The following is a 22954-nucleotide window of genomic DNA, read 5'->3' as shown; positions in this document are numbered from 1 at the left end:
CGTTTCATCAAAATTGGGCCTTTTTCCTAAGCGTCAGTCTTTTCCAGCCCTTATTTATTTATTTATTTATTTATTTATTTATTAGCAAATAAATGTGTGCGATCCAGAGATCCAACTGTATCCAGGGTTAGATAAGTGCGTTCTGAGACCATGCAGGTATTCCAGGTTTTTACAGATCGCGGTTATTCTTACTCATCATCAAATCAAACAATTCCTGAAATTCCTGTAAGGATACTCGCAAATTGATTTGCGTGTGCAAAACCCCATAATGCGGCGTATGTAAAGAAGGGTGTTCACCTGGCGTTTTGCACCCGCGATCAAATTTGCACTTTGCCATCATTAATCCATTAAAATTATATTGCAGTTCTTTCCAATGACGAAAAGGCCATGGAATTGGGATACTAAGCGGGCGCAAACATTATAATGTTATGTACGGATTTTGCCTTGCACTTAGGCAACTGCTGACTCTACAAAAACGGTACACCTCTTCTTACAAGGTGCAAACCATTGTAGAAGCGGATAACAAAGAGCTGTACAAAAGCACACTCCTGCAGAGACCCGTCACTGGCTTCAGGATGGCTGCTGTGGGGCACTTCCTGAGGGCAAGACGAAGAAGACCCCGCATATTCAACCCCAGGGTCACTTTGTTTGGGATGCTGGGGGTGCTAAAGCGGTATCGTTTCACACCGCAGGTTAGACCTAATAGCTGAATTGAGGGATGAGCTAGTGCTGTGTTTCTCTGCACTACTTAGCCTCTGGTTCCTTTCAGACCACAGTTGCTGGCATTTCCCAGTCCGCTTTTTGTAGTGCGTTGCCAGTTGTGCTGAATGTATTTTTGATATGAACACTCCACTACCTCATTCTCATTAAAGTCGGGGTGTACTCCCAAGACTTGAAAACAGATTGTATGGCATTTCTGATCTCGGGGTTCGGAATTTCCGTGTTTTACCTGACTCCTCTACTCTCCTTTAGGAATTAAATTGAAACATGTTATTATTATTATTATTATTATTATTATTATTATTATTATTATTTATTTCTTAGCAGACGCCCTTATCCAGGGCGACTTGCAATTGTTACAAGATATCACCTTATACATTATTTCACATTATACAGATATCACATTATTTTACATACAATTACCCATTTATACAGTTGGGTTTTTACTGGAGCAATCTAGGTAAGGTACCTTGCTCAAGGGTACAGCAGCAGTGTCCCCCACCTGGGATTGAACCCACAACCCTCCGGTCAAGAGTCCAGAGCTCTTTGTGTATCTCAATCACAATCGTGTTAATTGATTTCATTTACAGGGTTATTTTCTGTGAAACAACAAAATTGGCTTTTAACCTGGTCGAGCCTTCATTTTTGATTTACAAGCAGGACGTAGAAACGAGGTCGTAACATGCGACTAATCTTTATAAATCTATAATTAAAAAATAAAGTGTTTTAAGCTGGACACACTATTACAATCGTTCTGCGTGACTATTTACATTCATAAAGAGGAGCGCTTCTGCTTTTAAATGAAAAAGTAAGACTTACAATTTAAAAGCCCGTTTAGTGAAATTAAATCAATTTTACGATTGACGCGTTTCTCAGTTGTGATTGAGATACACGGAAAGTAGAAAAGTCGGGGAAAACATCGAAAATCATAAGACCTAAACATAACACAAAGGCGACCCTTTTAATTGTTGGCTGTGTACAGCTGAAGGTAGCGTTCCGTGTTGCTCAGTCTTACAACTCCACCCCTTAGTCATGAGGATTCTGGGATATGTAGTTCTATGAAAACGGAACCGCTGTAATTGTCCCAGAGCAGTTCAGCAAAATTTGTTGTAAAACTACAAATCCCACAGCTCAATACTCACAGTGGACGCACCGCCCTTGATTAAAGCTCGTGACCCGAAGAAGAGTGCAGTGTTGTTTACTCAGGTAAGGAGTGGTTTTATCTGTGAGAGTTCGTGTAATGCATTGTAAAGGCAAACCGGTTTGCACAGCTGTACACTTGGGAAAAAACACACTTCCTTAACTAGGTGCTTTAGTCGCCATCGTGGCAACAGTGTTTCCCGGCGGACTGTACTAGTAAATAAACCGTGCGCAGTCATATACACTCAGCGGCTCTTTATAACAGCGCTTCTTACACGAAAAACAACAATAATATTCAGTTGTATGGTAAGTAGAATATATTAAGGTTTTTACAAAGGAGGACAAGGACAACATACCCCACATGTCGACCTGTTCATATCCAGTTTTAAATTACTTTAGTATAACAGAGGCAGAAGTGTTAAAGGGACTAGGAGCTCTTAAAATAAACAAATCCCCTGGGCCGGATTAGATCCTCCCAATAGTACTCAAAGACATTAAAGAAGTTATTTACAAACCGCTGACCAAGATCATGCAACAGTCTCTTGACACAGGGGTTGTACCGACAGACTGGAGAATTGCAAACGTAATACCGATCCACAAAAAGGGAGACAAAACCGAACCAGGTAACTACAGACCAATAAGCCTGACTTCTATTATATGTAAACTTATGGAAACTATAATAAGGTGCAAAATGGAAAACTACCTATATGGTAACAATATCCTGGGAGACAGTCAGCATGGTTTTAGGAAAGGGAGATCATGTCTAACTAACCTGCTTCATTTTTTTGAGGATGCAACATCGACAATGGATAATTGCAAAGCATACAACATGGTTTATTTAGATTTCCAGAAAGCTTTTGACAAAGTCCCGCATAAAAGATTAATTCTCAAACTGAACGCAGTAGGGATTCAAGGAAGTGCATGCACATGGATTAGGGAGTGGTTAACATGTAGAAAACAGAAAGTACTGATTAGAGGAAAAACCTCAAAATGGAGTGAGGTAACCAGTGGTGTACCACAGGGATCAGTGTTGGGTCCTCTGCTATTCCTAATCTACATTAATGATTTAGATTCTGGTATAGTAAGCAAACTTGTGAAATTTGCAGACGACACAAAAATAGGAGGAGTGGCAAACACTGTTGCAGCAGCAAAGGTCATTCAAAATGATCTAGACAGCATTCAGAACTGGGCAGACACATGGCAAATGACATTTAATAGAGAAAAGTGTAAAATACTGCACGCAGGCAATAAAAATGTGCATTATAAATATCATATGGGAGATACTGAAATTGAAGAAGGAATCTATGAAAAATACCTAGGAGTTTTTGTTGACTCGGAAATGTCTTCATCTAGACAATGTGGGGAAGCTGTAAAAAAAAGGCCAACAAGATGCTCGGATATATTGTGAGAAGTGTTGAATTTAAATCAAGGGAAGTAATGTTAAAACTTTACAATGCATTAGTAAGACCTCACCTAGAATATTGTGTTCAGTTCTGGACACCTCGTTACAAAAAGGATATTGCTGCTCTAGAAAGAGTGCAAAGAAAAGCAACCAGAATTATCCCAGGTTTAAAATGCATGTCGTATGCAGACAGGCTAAAATAATTAAATCTATTTAGTCTGGAACAAAGAAGACTACGCGGTGATCTGATTCAAGCATTCAGAATCCTAAAAGGTATTGACAATGTCAACCCAGGGGACTTTTTTGACCTGAAAAAATAAACAAGGACCAGGGGTCACAAATGGAGATTAGATAAAGGGGCATTCAGAACTGAAAATAGGAGGCAATTTTTTACACAGAGAATTGTGAGGGTCTGGAACCAACTCCCCAGTAATGTTGTTAAAGCTGACACCCTGGGATCCTTCAAGAAGCTGCTTGATGAGATTTTGGGATCAATAAGCTACTAACAACCAAACGAGCAAGATGGGCCGAATGGCCTCCTCTCATTTGTAAACTTTCTTATGTTCTTATTAGCATAGCTACATCACAGCATACATTACGGTGTGCTGCTCTTTATCGGAGCTTTTTTTTTTGGTCCAGTTTGTTTACATTACCCAAGTTAAAGCTGCTATAGGGACAGCAGCTTCCTCCCCCTTTAACCCTGTGTGCCCCTGCATCGTGAAGTGAGCCCGGGGGGACTCCAGTTTGGTATAGGTAAGACCTGTGGGCCCCTGCATCGTGAAGTGAGCCCGGGGGGACTCCAGTTTGGTATAGGTAAGACCTGTGGGCCCCTGCATCGTGAAGTGAGCCCGGGGGGACTCCAGTTTGGTATAGATAAGACCTGTGTGCCCCTGCATCATGAAGTGAGCCCGGGGGGACTCCAGTTTGGGTATAGGTAAGGAGGCAAGACAGTCATTTAGTGAAACTAAAAGAAACACACACACTTTGACTAGAAGTCTTTCTCAGCGTCGTCTAAAATACCACCATGGATTGTTTTTGTTTTAGTAATTCTGTTTCATGGTGAATGCTGTTACCAGTAAGTCAGCACACCTTGTTATATATGAGAGGGCTGCTGTGAGCCATGCAGAGGATTCATGTCTGGATACAGCAGCCCAGGAGAAGGAGCCTATTCCTCCAGAGAAACCTGCTTGTGTACGACAGAGGGGCACACCTCATTTGTGTGTTTGCATGTAGGGTTTATTTTCTTTGTTTTTGCATCTGCTTGGCGAGAGAGGGCTGTCCCAGGAGGAGTGGTTCTGATCCGAGTGGGAGGATGGAGAGTTCCCCCGGGATGGACTGGACTGTGATCGTGCTGACCTGCCAGCACAAGGACAGTGTGTACTCCTTCCAGAGAGGTGAGTCCCTGGGTTTGAATCCTGCTCTCCATGTCTCTCTCTGCTCAATGATGTGACCCCCCACACTTTCCATTGTCTCTCCCAGCTCAGTGCTGTGTCCCCCACACTTTCCATTGTCTCTCCCAGCTCAGTGCTGTGTCCCCCACACTTTCCATTGTCTCTCCCAGCTCAGTGCTGTGTCCCCCACACTCTCCATTGTCTCTCCCAGCTCAGTGCTGTGTCCCCCACACTCTCCATTGTCTCTCCCAGCTCAGTGCTGTGTCCCCCACACTCTCCATTGTCTCTCCCAGCTCAGTGCTGTGTCCCCCACACTCTCCATTGTCTCTCCCAGCTCAGTGCTGTGTCCCCCACACTCTCCATTGTCTCTCCCAGCTCAGTGCTGTGTCCCCCACACTCTCCATTGTCTCTCCCAGCTCAGTGCTATGTCCATTGGCTCAATTCCAGCCTCTGGAGATTCTGTTCGCTGTGGGGAAGCCAGACCCCTAGCCCTGTAGCGCCAGGATAGAAATGTGCCAAAAACAGTCGCCATGACTTGCTGGATAGGGTGTTCACAGCCTTTGCAGTTGCCTGTTTTAACAAGACGTTTATAATTTATCAGTTTGTGTAATTGAAGAGCGAAGGGTTAAATCAGAATTGATGTACCTACTGAGGCAGCCGCCAGCTGGCAGAGACACATCAGGCTGCCTTCATTCAATTCAGGGCTGAGTCAGACCTGCACTGGGTGTTACCACTCACAGAACCTCACCACCTTGATAGGCTGCTACTGCAAGGGCACACAGGACAGACCCTGGAATTCTGGGGGAAGAGCAGGAAGCAGTAAAAGAAACTCAATAAACTCTCGGTGCTCCACGTTCAGAAAAGAGTCTTTGTTCCTGATTTAAATGATTTTTCACTTCACATATTTAAACATTAATACGTCTAGAACTAGAGTCACTGCCTTGTTATAAATAGTAATCCAGTAATATAATTGTGATTTATTGTTTCCTTTTCCCTTTGTCATGCCGAGTTAAACCTCTGTATGTGTTCTTGTATTTTTCTTGCATGTTCTTGCTGCAATACCTGCATTCCTCAGTAGAAATGTGTGGGCTGACAGCAGCAGCTCTGAGTCAGTGTAGGTATTACTTTGTGGAAGAATAAAGCATACCTAATGAAGGGGATTCTTTGCTGAGCTAGTGAAACGTGCAGTGACTGTGATGAAGACTTCAGTGTTCAGCGATTCTGTCAGCCTGTGGAATGTGTGTCTGCAGTTGATGATGTGTCAGCTGAACCTGCAGAAGACAGGGAGGGAGGGAGGGAGGGGGGGGGGGGGGAGCTGGGGGTCAGGGCTCTGAGAATCTGAGAGGAAATGCTTTCTGAACCTGCAGAAGACAGGGAGGGAGGGAGGGAGGGAGGGGGGAGCTGGGGGTCAGGTCTGTGAGAATCTGAGAGGAAATACTTTTAAACACAGACTGCTGGAGTTATGATCTTTGATCTTTGGTAAGTTTTGGTTTTGATGGAGCAAGCTGTCCTATTTATTACATGCAGATAGTTTAATAATCATCTGTGTAAAAAATGACCTTTTAAAAGCTTGAAGTAGCTCTTTCACCCAACCAGCACACACGTCCTGCACACACACATACATTACATGTCTGCCTGTTCAGCAGCTAACAGGATGCTGCAATAATGGCTTGATTAATTCTGATCCTAATGAATGCCTCCCAGGCCTGTCAGCTCTCATTTCATCTGAGCGAGAGAGTGAGAGGAGGAGGGAGATATTTCCAGATGAACCCTGCAGGCACCAGTGCTCCTGCCTCCCTGACACATGTCCCTGTCTATCCACAGAGCTGGAGTCCCGGCAACGGCGAGGCTCTGTCCCAAAGGGGGCGCTGTTGCTGACTGTGGCAGACCCCCAGGCCATGGTGGGGAGTGGGGGGGCCACGCTGAACGCACTGCTGGTGGCTGCGGAGCACCTGAGTGCCCGGGGTGGACACACCGTGAGTACTGACCAGAACCCCCACTGAGATACAGAGTGAGAGAAGAGACAAGGGCACTGACTTCCTGAGCTCTGAGAGAGAGCGGAGACAAGGCTCACGGCCGAGTGACATCATCCTTGCAGAGATCTGATCTTTAACTTCTTAAAATACAAATATGTACTCCTCCTCCTACTGAACAAATTAAAAAATAATTCAATGCTACACATTTGACATCTTCATAAGTGGTGAAAAAATCTATTTTATTGAGAGCTGCAAGGCATTAAAAACCAAATGCCAGTGCTGCCCAAATTCTGTTTATTGTCCATAACTTCTTAGCAAATAAACCACGTTAGTGTCAGCGATGTGAAGGAGGGAAAGAGCTCTTGATGACGTTGCTGTGGTTCTTATGTGCTCTTTGATGCCTGCGAGCCATCTGACCCTCTGCTCTCTGATTTGCAGGTCATCACCACTGACGTCCTCCAGAACGCTCACATTCTTGTCCTGCACACGGTGAGCTGAACCCGGGTTCAAGGGAAGGATTGGGAGGCAGTAGGGTCTAGTGGCTGGAGCTGAGGACCGGGAGGGAGGTCTTGTGGAAGGACTGGGAGTGAGTAGGGTCTAGTGGCTGGAGCTGAGGACTGGGAGGCAGTAGGGTCTAGTGGCGGGAGCTGAGGACTGGGAGGGAGGTCTTGTGGAAGGACTGGGAGGCAGTAGGGTCTAGTGGCGGGAGCTGAGGACTGGGAGGGAGGTCTTGTGGTTAGAGCTTGGTACTGGGTGCAATGTGTGCTGGTGTTTAGAGCTGGGTTAAGTGGGAACACTGCTGGAGCTGAAGGAATGCATGATGTGTAAGCGATTAGCTGAGTACAGACAGACAGACAGGCTACAGTCAGACTATCTTCCCATCTCTGTCTCTCTGTTCAGGGCAGGGACTTCCTGTTTGATGGCTGCGGTCGAGCGTTCACCTGGCTGCCGACTGAGGGGCCTCCAGGGCCAGTGTCGGGGCCCGTCTGCAACGTGGACCTGCTGCTGCACTGCTTCACACACCAGGTCAGGGCGGCGGCTTTCATTTCTACCTGTTGTCCCTTTTTCATTCCTCATATTTTCTGGGCCGATAGTGGAGACACCAAGTCCCACAGTTACCGCTAGGAAGCGCTCATCCCATTGTGAGGAAACGTGTTTCCAACACTCTTTACAGCAAGCTCGTAAGAGTTTCAAATGATATGGCTGAAAGAAGGTGTGTCCATGCGGAGCTTCGCATGTCGCATTGCATTTCACGTGTACTGCAGAGGGTCATGGGGATTGCTTTTGAAATGGTGCCGATGGCTTTTATTATGTATGTAGTGGAGAGTGCATGCTCAAAACAAATCGTCCTTCCTTTCTGTCATTCTTCCGCTCAGCAGCCTACTGTCCATCCCATTGGGATTGTGTCCTGTTGAATTAGTTGTGAATAAATGTCTTGCTGTTCTCTCTCCAGATCGCCCCCGGCTCTCCTCCGGGAGTGTGGGTGAGCAGCACTGACATGCTCCTGCACATCCCCTCAGCTCCAGGTGAGCAGCAGTCCTCCCTCTCGCTCCAGTCCTACATGCTTACTCAGACTGCTCCAAGGTGTATTGTTCATTATTGAATGTGTCTGCTGTTAATAAAGCTAGTCTGAATGCTGCTTGTCTAGATATGTGCTGGGAGGGGTTTGCTGGAGTGAAAGTGGTCTCCCTGCCAGGTGATGTTGCCTATGCCAGGAATCATGGCGTCTTCCTCACTGACCAGCAGGTACGTGGAATTCTGTGAAATGTAGTTTTATTTGTATAGTAAATAGAGTGCATCAGAGGGCTGTGTAGTAATCTCACATATTCCTTTTTCGATACACGGGTGGAATACAGATAAAATATCTGAATATCCACAGTTTCATGGTAGTGCAGGGTGATCTGAACGATGGCTGCAGGATCACTGAGAGTAGATGACTCTCCCCAGGTTTATTGAACTGGGGCGGTCACCACAGTCTGTGAAGGGTGGACGTGGTGCTGGTGGTGGGGTTTGGAAACTGGGTTTAAACTGGTTTGGCTTCAGTTTTCGTTCTTTTTGATACTTGTTACAGTAACACTGTTGGGTTTCTCTGTCTTTCTAGGGCACAGTGTGTGACATCATCTACAGAGGCCCTGCGGAGAAGATACAGGCTTGCGCTTTGCATGATGGGAAGGTCCCCCTGGTATGTAGCCTGTCACGTGATGCAGTGTGTTCCTGCACTGGTGGAGCCCTCCCCTCTGTGTGATGCAGTGTGTTCCTTCACTGATAGAGCCCTCCCCTCTGTGTGATGCAGTGTGCTCCTGCACTGATGGAGCCCACCCCTCTGTGTGATGCAGTGTGCTCCTGCACTGATGGAGCCCTCCCCTCTGTGTGATGCAGTCTGTTCCTGCACTGATGGAGCCCTCCCCTCCGTGTGATGCAGTGTGCTCCTGCACTGATAGAGCCCTCCCCTCTGTGTGATGCAGTGTGTTCCTGCACTGATGGAGCCCACCCCTCTGTGTGATGCAGTGTGCTCCTGCACTGATGGAGCCCTCCCCTCTGTGTGATGCAGTGTGTTCCTGCACTGATGGAGCCCTCCCCTCCGTGTGATGCAGTGTGCTCCTGCACTGATAGAGCCCTCCGTGTGATGCAGTGTGTTTCTGCACTGATAGAGCCCTCCCCTCCGTGTGGTGCAGTGTGTTCCTTCACTGATAGAGCCCTCCCCTCTGTGTGATGCAGTGTGCTCCTGCACTGATGGAGCCCTCCCCTCTGTGTGATGCAGTGTGTTCCTGCACTGATGGAGCCCACCCCTCTGTGTGATGCAGTGTGCTCCTGCACTGATGGAGCCCTCCCCTCTGTGTGATGCAGTGTGTTCCTGCACTGATGGAGCCCTCCCCTCCGTGTGATGCAGTGTGCTCCTGCACTGATAGAGCCCTCCGTGTGATGCAGTGTGTTTCTGCACTGATAGAGCCCTCCCCTCCGTGTGGTGCAGTGTGTTCCTTCACTGATAGAGCCCTCCCCTCCGTGTGATGCAGTGTGCTCCTGCACTGATATAAGACACTAGAGGTACATGTCATGTGTATGTGACGCCTCCCCCTCTCTCTCCACAGGTCTCAGGGATTGTGTTTTTCTCTCGGGAGGTGGCTGAGCGTCTCCTCCAGACACACGTCACTCCCCCACTCGATGCTTGCACTTACCTGGGGCTGGATTCAGGGGCGCAGCCTATACAGGTAACTCCTTGCGTCTCCCCTCACGCTGTCCCTCTGACTCTCCCATCACTCAGCTCCTTGTCTCTGTCCACTACAGCTGTCTCTGTTCTTCGACGTACTGCTGTGCTTGGCGCGTAACGTCACGGAGGAGGAGTTTGTGAGTGGGCGGAGGGATGGGCGTAGTTCCCAAGAGGACCAGCAGGGGGCAGCGCTGAGGAACGCTCGCACCGTGCTGTGGAAGGAGTTCCGAGGCACCCCCCTCACCCTGAGTAAGACCCCCTTCACCAGCAAGGCCATTGGGATGCAGGGTCTGGGGGCAAGCCTCTCACTCGTGTGTGTTTGTTTCTGAGCAGCATACATTCCTGGTGGTTGCTATGACTACATGACCCTGTCAAGCGATGACCACATCAGGAGCCTCACTACCAGAGCAAGGCCGGGCTCCGCAGTGACACACTCGCATGTGGAGGTCAGTCTTATTGTGAATAAAGAGTCGTAGTGAATAGACTTGATATTACACTCGCTAGTGAATCACAGCTCAAAGCCTCTGTACACTAAAGCAGTCCTGATTCAACCTTCACATCTTCTCATCGGTCTCACTTTTATTTTAAGATCCCCGTGTTGCTAAGCGATGGCTGCTCAGTGATAAACAGCATCTTCGAGGGGGAGGTCACAGTGGGGTCACGCACTGTAATCCAACACTGCCACCTACAGGTGAGGAAAGGCACTCGGTTTGGTCTGAGCGTTTGTCGACTTCACTTAGACACTGCAGAGCCTTCCAGTTTCTTACTTGCTAGGGTCACCCATCAGCTCTAATCTGTGATCCAGCAAAGGATAAAGCATGTCCAGAGACTCAAACCCCTGCTCTCTGCTCCCAGGGCCCCCTGCAGGTCCAGACAGGCTGCCTTCTGTCTGGGATTGATGTTGCATCATCATTCCCCGCGCTGTCCACTGTCCTCCTCTCTGATGTCATCATCCAGGGACATTACATCAGGCTGGGAGACATGCGACTCCGCGCGTTCAGTGTTCTTGGTCGCCACGACAACCTTGAGGTAACAAAGACAAGGCTGCTTAACCCCCCTCCATCTGCCCAGTAAGCCTTCTTTTCTTGTGGTTTAACTCAGTGCCCATCACTGACACCCTCTCCCCCAGGGCAGTCTCAGTGCCCATCACTGACACCCTCTCCCCCAGGGCAGTCTCAGTGCCCATCACTGACACCCTCTCCCCCAGGGCAGTCTCAGTGCCCATCACTGACACCCTCTCCCCCAGGGCAGTCTCAGTGCCCATCACTGACACCCTCTCCCCCAGGGCAGTCTCAGTGCCCATCACTGACACCCTCTCCCCCAGGGCAGTCTCAGTGCCCATCACTGACACCCTCTCCATTCTCCCCAGGTCTCCTCTGCGGACAGGAACGCCACATTCCTGAACCACAGCTGGACGGAATTCTTTCAGAGGACCGGGATCCAGTAGGCTCCCTTCACTATAGCACTTCTAAAAAAAACTGTTGCATGATATTCTAGAGATCATTGATAGCATTGTATTGTAATATTGTACACAATGTTTCTGTGTTGTTCATTGGAATGCTTTCTTAAGGTGCTTACAGATTATCAACACTGTGCTGTAGATATATTTAAGACCAATGCAAGTACCAACTAGCTAAAAAATGAAGCCAATTAACAGGTTACTGTTGGAGTGGAAAACAGACCATTCAAATCGGATACAGTGTAGTTTTAATCCAGAAGAAATTCTCAATTTCTGAAAGCCTGTATAATTGTGGTTAATGTGTTCATTTGAAAGTGGTTTGAAGCAGCCTGTGCTGTCTCTCACTGTGTGCAGGGAGCTGTGCTGTCTCTCACTGTGTGCAGGGAGCTGTGCTGTCCCTCACTGTGTGCAGGGAGCTGTGCTGTCCCTCACTGTGTGCAGGGAGCTGTGCTGTCCCTCACTGCGTGTCTGTGTGCAGGGAGCTGTGCTGTCCCTCACTGTGTGCAGGGAGCTGTGCTGTCCCTCACTGCGTGTCTGTGTGCAGGGAGCTGTGCTGTCCCTCACTGTGTGCAGGGAGCTGTGCTGTCCCTCACTGCGTGTCTGTGTGCAGGGAGCTGTGCTGCCCCTCACTGCGTGTCTGTGTGCAGGGAGCTGTGCTGTCCCTCACTGCGTGTCTGTGTGCAGGGAGCTGTGCTGTCCCTCACTGCGTGTCTGTGTGCAGGGAGCTGTGCTGTCCCTCACTGCGTGTCTGTGTGTAGGGAGCTGTGCTGTCCCTCACTGTGTGTCTGTGTGCAGGGAGCTGTGCTGTCCCTCACTGTGTGTCTGTGTGCAGGCATGGGGAGCTGTGGGACTCCGGGTGCCGAGTCGGTGGTGATGTGCCCTCTCTGCTCCATGCCCGTCTCTTCCCGGTGTTCCATGCCTCGGGGCCTGTGGGTCTTGGCGTGGCTCTGTGGCTCTGTGGGGGTGAGGGGGGGTGCCCGCAGTGGAGGCAGTCCTGGCGCATGTCTCTTCAGGAGATCCTGGGCTGTCTGGACCAGGAGGCAGAGCTGGACTGGCGCAGGGAGCTGTTCTTCAGGGGGGCGCGTCTCCAAGCCAGGGACACTCTGCAGGGAAGGAGGGACCACAGCCTGCTACCGCTCATCCGCGCAGCTGTGCTGGACCAGCAGCAGGGGGCTCTGCTGAGCACACTCGACACCGGTGAGAATTCAGCCATGAAGTGTTGTTAAAGTCTTTTTAGGAGCAACACTTTGAATCAGCATTTCTTTGCATTCAGGTGATCTAACATTTTCTGTTTCGATATCCAGCAGTACCGCAGCATTGCTGGTGCATATGGCTGGGGGGGGGCGGGTGCAGGTGGTTTTGAGTTCTTCTCGGCTCTCTTCTTTCCGCAGTGGCTGTGGACTCACAGGATCCCGGGGTAGCTGCTCGTGCCCTTGCCTGCATTGCAGACGTGCTGGGCTGTATGGCAGGGGGCGAGGGGGGTCTGCGGAGCGGCCCAGCGGCTAACCCAGCCTGGACCCCCAGCTTCCAGCTGCTGGAGAGAGGAGAGCTGTCTGCTGGGGTGGAGACACTGGCCAGGGAGAGGGAGCGTTGGCTCAGCAGGTATGACCACCCAACAGTCTCACTGTGGTGTAGCAATCAGAAGGACTACTGAGGGGTGTAGTGCCCACTGGCAGGGTGCTACCCAGTCCTATGAGGATGTGTAACTCTGGTATTGTGAGGGCATGGTGTTTTAGAGCTGAAATTCAGTCCTATGAGGATGTGTAACTCTGGTATTGTGAGGGCATGGTGTTTTAGAGCTTGTATTCAGTCCTGTGAGGATGTGTAACTCTGGTATTGTGAGGGCATGGTGTTTTAGAGCTTGTATTCAGTCCTGTGAGGATGTGTAACTCTGGTATTGTGAGGGTATGGTGTTTTACAGGGGCTATTCACTCCTATATTAATGAGAATCGTCTTTCTGCTACGTTTCAGACCAGATCTGCTGGTACGAGCCGCCCGTCACTACGAAGGGGCGGGGCAAATTCTCATCCGCCAGGCTGTGATGTCATCGCAGAGATTCATTGCTATTGGCCAACAGGAGCTCCCACCCATCAACCAATGGGTGGTGGTGGAGTGCCCAGCCAGACTGGACATCTCGGGTACAGTAAAACATTTCAAACCAGTAACTACTGGCTCTCTGCTTGACCACACTGCCTCCCAGTCCCTTAGCTCTAACCTCTAGACCTCACTGTATCACTGGTTCCCTGTCCCTCAGCTCTAACCTCTAGACCTCACTGTATCACTGCCTCCCTGTCCCTCAGCTCTAACCTCTAGACCTCACTGTATCACTGCCTCCCTGTCCCTCAGCTCTAACCTCTAGACCTCACTGTATCACTGCCTCCCTGTCCCTCAGCTCTAACCTCTAGACCTCTATAACCCCCCCCCCAGGTGGATGGAGCGACACCCCCCCCATCACCTATGAGCACGGGGGCGCTGTGGTGAACATTGCTGTGCGTGTAGATGGGCGCCGACCAATTGGAGCAAAAGTTCGGAGAATCCGGGAACCTAGACTGCTATTGGTCAGCTCTAGTCGGGGGCAGGGCTGCCAGGTTACCACGGAGACGGTCTGTGAAACACTGCAGGACCTCCATGATTACTGCCAACCACACGCACCAGGTATTTCAAATAATTCCATAATACCGTCATTTCCATGATCTCAGCAGTGCTGACACTGAGTGGGACAGGCCTGTCCATGATCTCAGCAGTGCTGACACTGAGTGGGACAGGCCTGTTTCGCTGTGCTGAGTGTCTGTGTGTCTCTCCCTCCTCCAGGAGCCCTGCTGAAGGCTGCCTGTATCTGCACTGGCATTGTGCACTACCCTTCCCAGCAGCCTCTACGAGACCAGCTGACAGAGTGCTTCGGAGGCGGGTTCGAGGTGCGGAGCTGGTCTAGCCTGCCGCATGGCTCGGGTTTGGGTAAGAGAGTGAGCGAGAGAGACAGAGGCAATGGATGAGGTGCATGCATATTGGGGTGTGTGTATACTGGGGTGCTGTTTGACCCTCTCTGTGCTCTGATCTCCAGGCACTAGCAGTATTCTGGCTGGCGCTATCATGGCTGCGCTCTACAGCTGTGCTGGGAAGTCCTGCAGCACCGAGTCACTGATCCACGCCGTGCTGCACCTGGAACAGATGCTGACCACGGGTAAGGAGCCACGAGCCACAGACACGCGGAGCGAACCCTGTGCCAACAGAACGCTCCCATCGACGCGGACCCGCGGAGAGCTGTGTATGCAGAACGCTCTCATCGATGCGGACCCGCGGAGAGCTGTGCATGCAGAACGCTCTCATCGATGCGGACCCACGGAGAGCTGTGCATGCAGAACGCTCTCATCGATGCGGACCCACGGAGAGCTGTGCATGCAGAACGCTCTCATCGATGCGGACCCGCGGAGAGCTGTGCATGCAGAACGCTCTCATCGATGCGGACCCACGGAGAGCTGTGCATGCAGAACGCTCTCATCGATGCGGACCCACGGAGAGCTGTGCATGCAGAACGCTCTCATCGATGCGGACCCGCGGAGAGCTGTGCATGCAGAACGCTCCCATCGACGCGGACATGCAACGCCTTAATGTTTTTATATTTGCAGCTGCAGTTCATAAAAAAAAGATATTAGAATCTTAATGTCAAAGCAGTTTGTACCTCTCAAGCTAATAGTTCTGCATGTCTCTTCCCTCCGGGCAGGGGGCGGCTGGCAGGACCAGGTTGGGGGGTTGATGCCGGGGCTCAAGGTAGGACGCTCGCTGGCACAGCTTCCTCTCAGAGTGGATGTGGAGTCCATCCCAGTGCCAGACCAGTTCATCCACACCCTAAACCAGCACCTCCTGCTGGTCTATACTGGGAAGACCAGGCTGGCTCGGAACCTGCTGCAGGTCAGTGAGACACTCCCGTATCTCATAGCGGTATTGTGAACATAACTATAAATTAATACTGTATATTTTTTCTCCGTTGTTCGAGCTTGTAGAACTGTTACTGTGCACGGAAAACACGTTTCTGATAAAACAGATTTTAAAAGCGCATTAACATGAATGTGTAACTGTCTCTGTCTCAGGATGTGGTGCGGAGCTGGTACGCCCGGCTGCCCTCCATTGTGCAGAATGCAGACGAGCTGGTGAGGAACGCAGAGGAGTGCGTTGCAGCCTTCAGAGAGGGTAGGGAGAGGGGGGCGGCCTTCAGAGAGGGTAGGGAGGGGGGGCGGCCTTCAGAGAGGGTAGGGAGAGCGGGGGCGGCCTTCAGAGAGGGTAGGGAGAGCGGGTGCGGCCTTCGGAGAAGGGGGGCGGCCTTCGGAGAGGGTAGGGAGTGGGGGGGCGGCCTTCGGAGAGGGTAGGGAGTGGGGGGGCGGCCTTCGGGTAGGGAGAGGGGGGCGGCCTTGGGAGAGGGGAGGGAGAGGGGGACGGCCTTGGGAGAGGGGAGGGAGAGGGGGACGGCCATGGGAGACGGGGGACGGCCTTCAGAGAGGGTAGGGAGAGGGGGGACGGCCTTCAGAGAGGGTAGGGAGAGGGGGGCGGCCTTGGGAGAGGGGAGGGAGAGGGGGACGGCCTTGGGAGAGGGGAGGGAGAGGGGGACGGCCATGACTTGCTACAGCATGTTTCTGTCTGTCTCCCTTTCCCCAGGGTCCTTGCCTCGAATCGGCGCGTGTCTTGACCGGTACTGGCAGCAGAAGAAGCTGATGGCGAGGGGGTGTGAGCCGGCGGCGCTGTGCGCCATGATGGCAGCTCTGAGACCTCTGGCTCTGGGGCAGAGCCTGGCGGGGGCCGGGGGAGGAGGGTTTCTGTACCTGCTGACCAGGGAGCCTCGGCAGGGAGACCGTGTGAGAGACACCCTGACACACACACAGGTGAGAGCGACACCCTGATACACACACACACACACAGACACACACAGGCGAGAGTGAGACACCGATACACACACACACAGGTGAGAGTGAGATACCGATACACACACACACAGGTGAGAGTGAGATACCGATACACACACACACAGGTGGGAGTGAGATACCGATACACACACACACAGGTGAGAGGGAGACACCCTGATACAGACACACACACAGGCGAGAGTGAGACACCGATACACACACACACGCAGGTGAGAGTGAGATACCGATACACACACACACAGGTGAGAGTGAGATACCGATACACACACACAGGTGAGAGTGAGATACCGATACACACACACACACACAGGTGAGAGGGAGACACCCCGACACACACACAGGTGAGAGGGAGACACCCTGACACACACACAGGTGAGAGTGAGATACCGATACACACACAGGTGAAAGTCAGACACCCTGACACACACACAGGTGAGAGTGACACAGATAGAGTTCAGGGGTCGTGTCCTTCGGTTTTACACTTGCACAGGTTCATACTGTTTGTCCCACAGTAGTCACCTTCTTGCAGTTGCATGCACAGCATGGATCACTGTAGTGTGGCACTGCGCACGTGTGTAATATTCCTTGCTGCAGCTAAAGACTACAGTAGCCCGCATAATACCTCCAGGAGTTGATGTAACATGCCTTGTGAGTTAATGTTACAGCATCAGCCAGCCAGCCAGCCAGTCATTGATTGATTGATTGCACTGTGCATTGGGTTATTGCTTGTTTCTTCCAGGGTCTAGGAGAATTCAGTGTCCATGAGGTTGAAGTAGACATCAATGGAATCTCAGTGCAACTGACTGGCAGTGACCAAGTCTGAAGAGAATAAACTGAACAATGAGAACAAGACACTTCAAACTGTTATTTCACTTTCGATTTTATTTAATAATCCCTTGTACAGCATTGTACTTTTTGCTTGATAGAACCTGTCCAATAACTTTTCTTATTTTCTTGAATTCAATAAAAGTGCGCTGCAGAGCTGCTGTTGTGTGGAGCCTGCCTGAACAGCTGTCAGTCCCTGCTTGCTGTAGCCAGCGCAGTTCTATCACACTGTCTTTCACTCAAGTTAAGCAGCGCTGTGCCACACTGCACACAGGAGCACAGAGGAGCTACTCAGTTCATAGATTTGATTGGTTCATCGGTTTGCTGTGCTCCAGAGATCCTTACAAAGGAAATGTTCACTAAAGATGAATTAGTTAAGAGCTAGCATCATTTACACACCTTGGCAATCCACTGCACATGTGCAAAGCACTGCCATAATTGCAATGATCCCTGCAAACATAATGGACAGGTAAACCAACACAGTAATCTGAGGCAGTAGTATTTCAATGCAACACATGCAGCAGATGCACCCTCTGTGGACATGCAGTATGAATATCCTGCAGACCGAACACTCTGCTGAATGTCACCAATGTTTCCATTGTATTCAACTTTTCCAACTCACACTGCAGTGGTGCTATTCCAGGGTTAGTGCACCCACCTTGTTCACAGTCTCCCTCAAGAAGTACTCCTCCATTGTGATGTAATAGCCAATGAGCTCCTGCATGTTCCTGCTCAGCAGGCAGTGATTCAGCATCTTCTCCAGGGAGTGCTGGTGCTCTGCAGAGACAGGGTCGCACACAGTGTGAGTGCACACTCTCTTCACAGTGAGGGCTGTGTGAGTGCACACTCTCTTCACAGTGAGAGCTGTGTGAGTGCACACTCTCTTCACAGTGAGGGCTGTGTGATTCAGTCACAGTGTGAGTGCACACTCTCTTCAGTGAGGGCTGTGTGAGTGCAGACTCTTCACAGTGAGGGGTGTGTGAGTGCAGACTCTTCACAGTGAGGGCCGTGTGAATGCAAACTTCACAGCGAGGGCTGTGTGATTCAGTCACAGTGTGAGAGCAGACACTCTTCACAGTGAGGGGTGTGTGATTGGACTCTGTACAGTGAGGGGTGTATGATTGGACGGTCACAGTAGAGCAGACACTCTTCACAGTGAGGGGAGTGTGATTGGTCACTCTTCACAGTGAGGGGTGTGTGATTGGTCACTCTTCACAGTGAGGGGGGTGTGATTGGACGATCACAGTGTCTGGCGTTACCTTGAATGAGGCTCTCAGGGGCCGTGGCGTCCCCCACCTCGAAGTCTGCAGTGACACGACGCCGCAGGAAACGCAGGTACAGCTCCGCGCGGGCGTTCATCAGGGTCACCTCGGCCAGGATTGGGTCCAGCTCCCTGTCAAGAAACACACACCAGGCTTCAGGCACGGGGCTCCACAACAAGACGTGGAAACAGACAGCTGCAGCACGGACTGCGATACCTGGGCTCCAGTGTTTCCGTGGTTAAACTTCTCATCATATTGTTCTGTACAATCTGGAACTGCAGGGGGCGAAAAAAAAAAAAAAACGTGTTTATGCCACAAACAATCTTGCTAACATTACGTTCTCACAGTCAAGTAAGAAGCTCAGGCTTCTGTACCTTCCTGTGGTAGTCCCGCTGCTGGATGAACTTGTCCACCACCTTCTCCACCTGCCGGTCGCACTCCACCTGCAGGTGTTTGATGAGGGTGTAGAGGCGCCCCGGGCCATAGTAGGTCTCCAAGATGGGCTGGTGTGTCTCCACAATCCGGGCAATGCCTGCGGGACAGCCAGCCATGGGGTGAGACAGGGAGGGACGCCTGCTCTATCCCAAGCACCAACAGACTCAGCTTAGACAAAACAGACTAGAACGCTCTCCCCTCTGAGTTCAGCATAAGCATTCCAGATTCTACACCTACAGCCTTGTGTTTGTTTAAGCATTTCTCAAGGCTCTCAGTATTGCAGATTATAACAGGGGAGTGCATCCCCTTACTGTCTCTACAGGCAAACCTAGCCCTGACCTTACACCTCACCTTCAAAGAGCAGCGTGAGGGTATCAGCAAAGACCAGCGAGGCCCTCCGGTCAGTCAGCTCCACCCCCAGGGCCAGCAGCAGGTTCTCCTCCGCCTTACTGGCCAGCTGAAGAAAAACAATAAACCACACAGAGTGTCAATGAGAGAGAGAGAGAGAGTGTGTGTGTGTGTGGGGGATAACAAGGAGTGAGTTACACTGGGGGGCATGGTGTGAGAGACTCTAACATTAAGAGACTGGGCTACACGTGTGTGGTGTACAGTGGAGTGCAGCTCCTCCCTGTCTCTGTCTGGTCTTCTTACCTGTGTGCAAAGGTACTGGGAGTAGCGCCCCAGCCCCTGCTCATGCAGCCCCAGCAGGGGGAAGATCTTGAAGAAGCGCTCCACCTGGGGCAGGTCCTCCTTCTCGATGGCCTGGTCCAGCTTCTCCGTCACGATCACCTTCAGCTTCTGCTCAGCCTCCTGCAGGAGGGACAGGTTTGCATCCACCAGGCTGCCTGCTGACATGGACAAACACAAACACAACCAGGAATCATTCATAGAGACACGCACCCAAGATGAGAGACAGGCAACAGCTCAGCTTCAGGGGAAACGAGACAAACAAACCAACATGTACAGAGCTGGTGTTTAACACATGATACAGGAGCCGCTATGTCATTTTTTATTTTTTAATAAATCCTGAAGGTCAATTACAAGGAGCATTGTTGACCTCCTAATATTGCTTTATTGACAATAAGGGACTCCAGTAAGCATGACGAGGAGTGTGGACTCACCCCCCTGTCGGCTCAGCTCGATGACGGACTGGTCCAGGGAGAGGTAGCGGTGGACGTGCGCGGCCGCCTGCTCGTAGTCCTCATTCCTCAGTGCCATCTGCACCCCATCCATACAGAACTTCAGGTCCAGGATATCATCCGTGCGCTGGATAGCCTGGTAGAGACGGTTCTGCACAGGGCAGAGGGGAACAAAGGGAAGCCATCCTGAGACACAAAACACTCAAGCTTTACAGAGGATTCTCCACTCGGATAAGTGAATTAGCACTATAAAATGTTTAGGTAATGTAATCAGTATCCTTTAAGTACCAATAGGCAAATCAATAATCCAAAGCCAGTCTCGAAGAAGGCGACAAGCCTTTCCTTTCAAGATTTTCAAAGCAGAACAAACCTGACCTTCACGCTGATGCAGCATCACCACCAATAAACACATGCAGTGCTGCAGAAACGCCATGTTGAACTTCCCTGCTAGGTATTCCCAGAAATATGCTGGAATTCCACTGAACAAGAGCAGAGGACAGAGTGAAGAGGGGAGACTTAAGAGGGGAGAGGGAGAAGGGAGTGAAGCCCAGCGACAGTGCGAGGGAGGGGGAATGAAGCCCAGCGACAGAGTGGAGGGAGGGGGAGTGAAACCCAGTGTCACAGTGGAGGGAGGGGGGGGGGTGAAACCCAGTGACGGAGTGGAGGGAGGGGGGGGTGAAACCCAGTGACGGTGGAGGGAGAGGGAGGTGAAACCCAGTGACAGAGTGGAGGGAGGGGGGGGGTGAAACCCAGTGACAGAGTGGAGGGAGAGGGAGTGAAGCCCAGCGACAGAGTGGAGGGAGGGGGAGGTGAAACCCAGTGTCACAGTGGAGGGAGAGGGAGGTGAAACCCAGTGACAGAGTGGCGGGAGAGGGAGGTGAAGCCCAGCGACAGAGTGCTCTGCCCTGCTCTACCTTGGCGAGGTCCAGCTGTCTCACTTTGCTGCTGACGTTCTCAGCCAGGCTGCAGGTGAAGGTGATCATCCCAGACAGCTGGCTGGCATCGCCCTCAATCAGCTGCAGGTTTGGCCTGCAAACCACAGGGCCAGTCAGGGAATACATGTCAGTCACGTGTGTCCACGGCCACGCCCAATGCAATACAATACAATACACTGCCACGCCCAATGCAAAGCGATACTTCCCATACACACTACAGATCCCAAAGCTGTTTACATTTACAAGTATTAACTCCAAGTAAAAAATAAAATATAAAAACACGTTTGTGTAAATAATGATTTTGAAAAAGAAACCCAATGGATCTTCAGGCTGGCTTTCAGAGTGCTCGTTTTTTTTTTGCTCGGATGTCATTCTTACCCCATTCGTTGCAGGGCCATCATCTTGGTCTCGATGTTGCTCTGCTGCTGCACGATTGCCTCTAGCTCCGCTTCCACGCCTCTCTACGGACAATCAGACTGGACCATGAACAGTGCGGTCTGACAATGTACCGGACAGCTCTAAATCTGGGGAGAGCTCTGACAATGGACTGGACAGCTCTAAATCTGGGGAGAGCTCTGACAATGGACTGGACAGCTCTAAATCTGGGGAGAGCTCTGACAATGGACTGGACAGCTCTAAATCTGGGGAGAGCTCTGACAATGGACTGGACAGCTCTAAATCTGGGGAGAGCTCTGACAATGGACTGGACAGCTCTAAATCTGGGGAGAGCTCTGACAATGGACTGGACAGCTCTAAATCTGGGGAGAGCTCTGACAATGGACTGGACAGCTCTAAATCTGGGGAGAGCTCTGACAATGGACTGGACAGCTCTAAATCTGGGGAGAGCTCTGACAGTGGACTGGACAGCTCTAAATCTGGGGAGAGCTCTGACAATGGACTGGACAGCTCTAAATCTGGGGAGAGCTCTGACAATGGACTGGACAGCTCTAAATCTGGGGAGAGCTCTGACAATGGACTGGACAGCTCTAAATCTGGGGAGAGCTCTGACAATGGACTGGACAGCTCTAAATCTGGGGAGAGCTCTGACAATGGACTGGACAGCTCTAATTCTGGGGAGAGGTCTGACAATCGGGGGCAGGCTATGTGTTCCGGAGGAGCGAAGCGTTGAGAAATGTGAGACCGCTAATAATATTTAAACACCCAAAACAGATTAAACACAGAAACCGGACACCTGCAGTGTGTGAGATCTCTTAGCAGGACCACAGAGCGGTAACAATAAACACGCATTTTATTCACAGCATTGTTCCTAATACTAGATTAATGCATACGGTAATTCAATAACCAGTCGCAAATAAATAATAATACAGGGGAACGCACCGCCTGGTCTGTCTGGTGTTTACAACACTGCAGTCAATACCCTAGTGCAGTAGTTACTATGTCCCAAACCAGACTGTAGTTGTGCAGCTGTACACATTGCCATTCTCTGTCTCTGTGCCACTAACCCAGGCAGCGTTGCCCCTCACCTCCACGTCACTGAGTTGCTGGTAGACCCGCTCCAGCTCCTCCAGCTCGGTGATTTTCTCGATCGATTCCATGCTAACAGCGCAGAGACTGGCAGCGGCTCTCTTTTTGTCAGACGATGAGCTGGACTCCGCCATCTTTCCAAAACACAAATACAGCACACATCGCGCGTCACTTCCTAATTGGTCACAATTCTTAGACCCTGTCGTGACCGCTTGGACTGCCCACAAAAATCATAGGAAACACTTTTATTATTATTAATAATAATAATAATAATAATAATAATAATAATAATAATAATAATAATAATAATAATAATAATAATTACACAGATTCCGAACTACTACCCTCTGTAACAAGGCGTTTATATGTTTTGTTTCAATGAGAACATTGGTTTATTTAAAATCTTCATGCTTTTCTTTGAGTGAGCATTGCCCGTTTTTATTAAAACCTGCCGTTCCAATGAGTCGAGTAGCTTGTGAAATGCGTTGTACTGTGTTTCATGTTTTCTACCGATGTTGTTTCATGGCTGTGTACATGGAAGCACTTGAATGTGTACCATTTGTAAACTACTACTGCATATCACAACGTAATGCAACGAGCGTATACCGTAACCACACAGTGGCTGTTTATATTGCCAGAACTATAGTCTATAATAAATGCT

The 22954-nt window shown here is 50.3% G+C and overlaps 2 protein-coding genes across 7 annotated transcripts; one reads left to right on the top strand and one right to left on the bottom strand.

The window, feature by feature from the left end:
* Positions 1-1848: 1848 nt before the first annotated feature.
* LOC117424690 (L-fucose kinase) lies at positions 1849-17209 on the top strand. Of its 5 annotated transcripts, none has more exons than XM_034041311.3 (24): positions 1849-1926; positions 4534-4656; positions 6478-6629; positions 7068-7118; positions 7530-7655; positions 8083-8155; positions 8278-8375; positions 8731-8811; positions 9719-9838; positions 9915-10086; positions 10171-10283; positions 10427-10528; positions 10693-10866; positions 11207-11280; positions 12129-12493; positions 12688-12898; positions 13268-13434; positions 13724-13951; positions 14108-14251; positions 14358-14477; positions 15018-15205; positions 15385-15484; positions 15947-16170; positions 16952-17209. In XM_034041311.3, the coding sequence occupies exons 2-24, from the start codon at positions 4575-4577 to the stop codon at positions 17033-17035; spliced, it is 3249 nt and encodes a 1082-aa protein (XP_033897202.1). In that variant the 5' UTR covers positions 1849-1926; positions 4534-4574; the 3' UTR covers positions 17036-17209. The 5 variants fall into 5 exon arrangements, with proteins under 5 accessions (XP_033897202.1, XP_033897200.1, XP_033897203.1 ...); XM_034041309.3 differs by lacking the exon at positions 1849-1926 and adding an exon at positions 1937-2166 and having other exon boundaries at positions 4536-4656; XM_034041312.3 differs by lacking the exon at positions 1849-1926 and adding an exon at positions 1937-2166 and having other exon boundaries at positions 4532-4656.
* Positions 17210-17313: 104 nt separating this feature from the next.
* On the bottom strand, positions 17314-22905 carry LOC117424691 (conserved oligomeric Golgi complex subunit 4-like). Of its 2 annotated transcripts, none has more exons than XM_034041315.3 (10): positions 22293-22905; positions 21187-21269; positions 20788-20902; positions 19856-20024; positions 19386-19579; positions 19086-19191; positions 18674-18831; positions 18516-18574; positions 18297-18430; positions 17314-17814 (listed from the first exon to the last, which is right to left on the bottom strand). In XM_034041315.3, exons 1-10 carry the CDS (start codon positions 22425-22427, stop codon positions 17672-17674), a joined length of 1296 nt encoding a protein of 431 aa, XP_033897206.2. In that variant the 5' UTR covers positions 22428-22905; the 3' UTR covers positions 17314-17671. The 2 variants fall into 2 exon arrangements, with proteins under 2 accessions (XP_033897206.2, XP_033897205.2); XM_034041314.3 differs by having other exon boundaries at positions 19386-19582; positions 22293-22903.
* Between the last annotated feature and the right edge of the window lie 49 nt (positions 22906-22954).

Source organism: Acipenser ruthenus, chromosome 19, assembly GCF_902713425.1.
Source record: "Acipenser ruthenus chromosome 19, fAciRut3.2 maternal haplotype, whole genome shotgun sequence".
Lineage (NCBI taxonomy): Eukaryota > Metazoa > Chordata > Actinopteri > Acipenseriformes > Acipenseridae > Acipenser > Acipenser ruthenus.
This window is presented reverse-complemented; position numbering and strand designations above follow the sequence as displayed.